This window comes from Pseudozyma hubeiensis (assembly GCF_000403515.1).
Source record: "Pseudozyma hubeiensis SY62 DNA, scaffold: PHS35, whole genome shotgun sequence".
Lineage (NCBI taxonomy): Eukaryota > Fungi > Basidiomycota > Ustilaginomycetes > Ustilaginales > Ustilaginaceae > Pseudozyma > Pseudozyma hubeiensis.
In genome coordinates, this window is record NW_012133817.1 from 94,006 (window position 1) to 100,006 (window position 6,001).

The 6,001-nt window shown below is 57.3% G+C and overlaps 2 protein-coding genes across 2 annotated transcripts; one reads left to right on the forward strand and one right to left on the reverse strand.

Moving 5' to 3' along the window:
- Positions 1-347: 347 nt before the first annotated feature.
- Positions 348-2,163, reverse strand: PHSY_003408 (hypothetical protein; the record flags this gene model as incomplete). Its single annotated transcript, XM_012334028.1, has 2 exons — positions 348-634; positions 2,106-2,163. 2 exons carry the CDS (start codon positions 2,161-2,163, stop codon positions 348-350), a joined length of 345 nt encoding a protein of 114 aa, XP_012189418.1.
- Positions 2,164-2,250: 87 nt separating this feature from the next.
- On the forward strand, positions 2,251-5,169 carry PHSY_003409 (C6 transcription factor; the record flags this gene model as incomplete). The annotated part of the gene is made up of 1 exon (XM_012334029.1): positions 2,251-5,169. The coding sequence occupies one exon, from the start codon at positions 2,251-2,253 to the stop codon at positions 5,167-5,169; it is 2,919 nt and encodes a 972-aa protein (XP_012189419.1).
- Between the last annotated feature and the right edge of the window lie 832 nt (positions 5,170-6,001).

The following is a 6,001-nucleotide window of genomic DNA, read 5'->3' on the forward strand; positions in this document are numbered from 1 at the left end:
GATCTGAACGATGCCTGTATGACGAACTTGCTCTCAATCATGTTCAGAGCTTCCCTCGCGCTGCTGTGACAAGCTGAACGCGAACAGGGAGCAGGTGAGCTTCATGATCCAAGCCAATAATGCGCACTAAGTTAGCTGGGAGATGAGCTCTTCTTCCTCGCATCTTGTGCGCACCCTCGATCGCGTAAAAAGGATTTTCAACTTCCGACGAGTCTAAAGGAAGGACTGAAAGACCCTTGTTCTCATGATCTGACCTGGTTGTGCAGCCGGGGTGCCTCGTCACGTTATCATCCCAACCCTACCAAGACCACGCTAAGAGCACGCGTGGCAAATCTTTTCTTATTTGATTATCGACAAAAACAAAAGAAAGTGCCTCGCGGTTGGGCTTCAGAGTTGGACGTAGAGCGATAAGAAGAAGACTGGCATCGAGCCCTTTTCCCTTGACGCAGTCGACATCGTGCCGTTGAGAAGACAGCCAAACCAGAGAAGGACTTCGTTTTCCGTGGATTGCTTGTTTCGCCTTGACGCTCTCGACGTCGCATTGAGATGGTGAGGATCAGTGTCGATCTGATGGATGTCTTACAGCCTGAGCATGGCGACTGTTGCGAGCTCGGTCTCATCATCCTTTCGTCGCCTGGAATACAAAAACAAGAACAATCAATCGAGCTGCAACCCTTGCGTGATAAGGGTTTCGAATTGATGGTTGACGGCTAGCTTTACCGGTTCTTGCCGCTCTGCCTCCCATCTTGACATCGGTTTTCAGCTCGTGTGACGAGCGAACAGGGAAAAAAGATGAAAAAAGGAAGAAAACAAGCCTTTCAGGGCACTGAACTATAATAATCGCTGGGCGATTATGCCTAACTGGCGAGTCGAGCCCACGACACAGTGAAACAGTGCTTCGTTCCTGCACCTTTCCAGTATCTTTGCAACCGTTGATTGGTGCGGCCATGACACTGCAGACTGACTGCAGATGATAGCCTCAAGCGAACAAGCAAGCCACCGACAGACCCTACGACCACGCCTTCGTTCTGCGCCTTCTCTCCCCTAAAACAAACGAAGGCTCTTTAGCCCACTCTTTTCCCCGGAACCTGCCTTCTTTGGTGCTCTCGGTTTCGCCTGCTTCGCTTTTGCCGAGTCCTATCGCGCTTTCATTTATCCTGCTGCTGGCTGTCTGGCAGGAGCAAGTCAGGCAGTGCACTCGTCCTCCGATGCAATTCTTGCACCATTTTCTAACCCTAATCTTCCGCGCTCTTTCTGCCTCCTCTTCTGTCCCGCTCGACCTGGACTTTCACCCAAACCTGTCCCGCCTTGCCCGCTGCTGCAGTGCCCGCCGAGCTTTGTCCGTTATCTGTTGGCTGTATGCTCGCCCACCCATTCTCTCTCTCGCTTGCTCACTTATCTCTGCCTCTGCTGGTGAGCCCTTTCTCGCCAATCTCTGTGCGGCTGACTGCAGGCGCGATGGCAGTCCGGGTTCTTCGACGCCTCCCACTGCCGTCGCCGGTGCTGCTGAGACTAAAGCGAGACTGTCTACTGTCCGCCTGCTGAATACGTTCGATATGGTCTAGAAGCACGCCTTGACAGCCTCTCTTGTCGTTCTCGTCGTGACCCTGCCTGCCTTGCGCCGCGTCCGTCGTGTCACTTCTTCCTATCTTGCCATCCCCTCATCCTACCTCACATCCTATCCACACGATCCTCTTCTCACCAACACCCCTTCGTCCTCCTGATCATCGTCGTAGATCTTCTTCGTCGCATACCATCGTACAGTGCTCCGCATATTCTGATCCTGCACCAAGCTTGCTGCCACCCACCAGAGCCCAAGGCGACATCGATCAACGCTCTACATCCTCACCCACCAGCCTCAGAGCATCGCTGCCACCAGCTTCTAGATTCGACCGTCGGCCTACGCTGAGGTTCCTAGCCACTCTCGACCATCGACAATCCAGATCACGTCATAGAATCCTTCGCATAGTCCTTAGACTTGCTCTGCGAGGTCTTATCCATACACCTTGAGCCTTATCCATGGCGCGTACAGTCTGCCCACAGCAGGTATAGAGCACCTCGATCAACTCTGTCTCTCTTCCGCGGAATCGGTTCGCTTCACCTACCTCTTGTCATCGTATCGACCCCGCAACGCTCGGCCTTGCTCACCATCTCGCGTCCCATCTCCCACTTAAAGCCTAGTCCGCGCTTCTCATATCCTCTGCCCAAACCCATCCACCTTCATCTCGTCTTCACCGTCTTGCTCTCAACATGGGTTTCATCAAAGCAGAAAACCAGCCTGGCTTCGGCCCTGGCCCCGTCCACGTCAACCTCAACGAGCCTCAGTCCGGCCAGTTTGCGTTCCTCCCTTACAGCAACACCGGCTTCGACAATGTCCACCCCAGCGAGCTTAACAAGCCTGGCACCAGCGATGGCCGCGCCAAGGTTGCTCGCGCCTGTACAGAGTGCAAGTCGCGCAAGATGCGTTGCGACGGCGGACTCCCCTTCTGCGGCCGTTGCATCACCCACAGCCGCACCAAGTCGTGTGCATACGTCGATCCACCCAAGCGCTCGCCCATCACCCGCCAGTACGTCAGCTCCCTCGAAGCACAGCTCGAGGAGGCCAAGAGGAAGATCGCCGAACTCAACAAATCCTCCAACAAGCCTGTCGACTTTCCCGGCGCACCGACGCGTCGACACACTCAGCCTTACTTGTCCAACCGCTCCTTGACCGGCGAGGACACTGCGCAGGTCTGCGGCTTTGCCCACGTCAAACCATCTTCGCCCTCCAAGAAACGTCCTCGCGCTTCCAGCAGCGGCTTCGATGATGACCAAGACCAAGACAACGACGACTATCTCAATGCCGTCTCTGAGTCTGCTGAGAAGGAGTCCGCCGACGTCGCCGCCACCAATCCCACCCAGGACGTCGACGCTCTTGGCGGAGGCAACTTTGTCAGCCTCACCAGCTGCAACGCTGCCCTTCAAATCGCATCGCAGTTGAGTCTCGGCAGGAAGACCGGCGCCACTGACATTTCTTCCATCGCTGGACACGACGCTGTTGCCAGCTCGACCACCAACCTCGAAGTCTCTTGTGAGGGCCTCGCTCGCGCCACGTCGTCGTCGATGCCGGCCGATCACCGCAACGCAGCCACCTTGCCCGACAACGTCATTTTCGCCAGCTGGGATTCAGACAGTCAGCGCTTCGCCGCCGAGCTCCTCGAGTCGTTCTTCGAATACCACCTTCCCTCTTACCCCATCCTCCACCCCGCCACCTTCCGCGCCCAGCTTCAAGGCACCTTGTGCCCTCCTCAGTCGGCCGCATGGCCCATGCTGGTCAACATGGTGTTTGCCCTCGGCGCGCTCGAGCGCAGAACCTCGGCGGAAGAGGTGGACCTCGACACCCTCTTCTACGAGCGTGCCAAGCAGCTCTACAGTGCTGTCCTCTTCGACAAGGCCGAGATCGTCTCGGTGCAGGCACTCACCTTGATGGCCAGCTACTGTCAAAAGAAGAACCACTTCGCCGCCGCCTGGATGGTGCTCGGCAGTGCGCTGCGCATGGCCATCTCGATGGGTCTCTACTCCGAGTCTGCCCTCCAGGCCCGCGATATGCCCGCATTTGATCGCGAGTTTGGCCGTCGTCTGTGGTACACGCTCTTCACCATGGAGGCGGATACGTGCGTGAGCATGGCTCGTCCCAACGCTCTGCTCTCGATCAACGCGGACGTGGCTCCACCCCAGAACGTCGACGAGACGGCCATGTCTCCGACGTCGGAGGATCTGCCTGCTGCAGTGTCGGAGGCCACCATCAGCTCGACGCTCGCCCTTCACGCCAAGTTTGCGTCCGAGATCAGCATGCCATTGCAAGCTAGACTCATGCGCGGATCCAATCCCTCGATCGAGGAGGTGCGCGCATTTGACCTCAGAACGGAAGAGTTCGTCGACAGCCTACCAGAATACATGGATGAGAGCTATGCCGGACCTCGCCCGGCGTCGTTCTCGGTGGCTTCGGCGCGGCTGCGGTGGAGGTGCAACAACTTCCGCATGGTCATGTTCCGTCCTTTCCTGCTCTCGAACGCGGTAGCCGCTGCTGCCGCTCGCTCTCGAGGCGAGCCGCGACCGGCACTGCGCCCGGCGGTCAAGCAGGCGATCGCTTTGTGCCGAAGGATGGCGAGCAGCAACATCGAGTCCATCTCGAGTTTCTGGGATTCGCATCCGCACAACCAGGCCATGGCATGGCACGCCATCTACTTCCTGACGCAGAGCGCGCTCGTGCCGCTGGTATCGCTGCTGGATGAGCCGAGCGGCGAAGAGGCGCGCGAGTGGGTGAGCATGTTGCAGACTTGCGTGCGCTTGCTCATCGATATGGGCCGCATCACGCCGATCGGCGCCAAGTGCAAGGATGCCATCGAGAAGCTGGCAGGCGATCTGCTGGCGCGCGATGCCGAGGACGAGAGCGAGTCGATGCTCCTGTCCAAGTGGATGTCCGAGGCCGGAGCGTCGAGCGCGGATGGTCATGTGGACCCGCTCATGTGGTCATCGCATCTCATCGCTGCCGGCAGCACCGGCTCGGACGAGACCGGGTTCGGCGCTGTGGTCGGCCATGCGACTGGACCTTCGCTGACAATGTCGCTCGACAGCAACTCTTCGGATGACATGTCGGGCGCATTCGACTTTGCTCGAGGTATGGACGCGTCGCCGGGAGACCATCGCTCATCGATCGCCGAGTCGATTGACGCATGGGCTGGCGCAGCGACGGCGCGACCTTCTACGGCTTCGCAATGGTCCGAAAGCGGACCGTCGAGCCTGCCTGAGCGCGCTTTCCTGCTGCGCGAGAGGATCGATCAATGGTTTGGTCCTCAAAATTCGCACCAGCAGGCGAATCGACACGAGGCGGGTGCAGCGTCGATGCTGAGCTCGTCGGAGCCCGGGTCGAGCCACGGCGGCCACGCTTTGTCGGCACAGCCGCACCAAGCCGCGCACGCCGGAATGGATTGGCAGGCGGCGGCGGATCCGACCAACTGGTGGAACGTCCAGTACCGTCAACCGGAAGCGTCGCAATCGTCGGCATTCATGTTCAACGACAACACGCACAACGCTCACAACGAGCATGGCGCTTTCGCTCCTTCTGGCCCGATGCACTCGTCGCAGATGCAATCGCATGGCCAGCCTCATCCTCAGCCCTTCTTCTGAGGCGGGGCTATAATAAAAAGCATTCGTCACCTCTCCTTCTCGTCTCATATACCCCGTCCAACGTTGGCGAGCTACTATCACAAGCTTCGTCAGCGTTTGGACACCAATGTCCCGTACAGTTTATTTCGTCGTTACCGTAGTCTCTAGCTGGTTGTTTCCTTATTTTTGTCTCGATTAGAGCGGACCGCCTCGCTCATTGTGTCCGTATTGTAATTCAGACGTTCGCGATCATATTTTCTGCGCTGTGATGGTGTCGATGGAGGAGAGTGTGTCGTGTGTGTTTGCTAGGTGACAGAATTGATCTTGAACGGACGTGGCTAGGTAAGGCTTGCACTTGATTGGCGCCTTATGAGCCAGGATCAAGAAGAAGCGAGATCGGCTAATACAACAGTAAGACGACTTGTAGGAGTTGAATCAGGCAGCTCTTCGAAGCGGGACCTGCAATCACATCCAAGGTCCTGCTCTCGAACCGAAGAGGCGGGACGGGAAATCTCAAGCATAAATAAAAAAATGTCTCTCTCAAAGCTCCCGTGCCAACAAGGCGGAATAACCTAACTAATTCATCAGATAGCGCCGTGTCGAACGAGACTGACAAACGCCGGTCTCTGCAGGCTAAGACATGCCGCATTGCAGCCAGGTTCCGCTCGACCACGCACAGGCACACGCGTGGAACAACTGTTTGTGCCAAGCAATCGCTCGTCCCCTTCATCGCTCCTGCATACAGCAGTCGTAGCAGCTAGGTTCCTGCACTCGTCTTCGGGCTTTGACTTTTCTTGAGGGCTCTGGATCTTCTCCTTCGCCTTCTGATCCCGTTGTCCACCTTCCTTTTCGC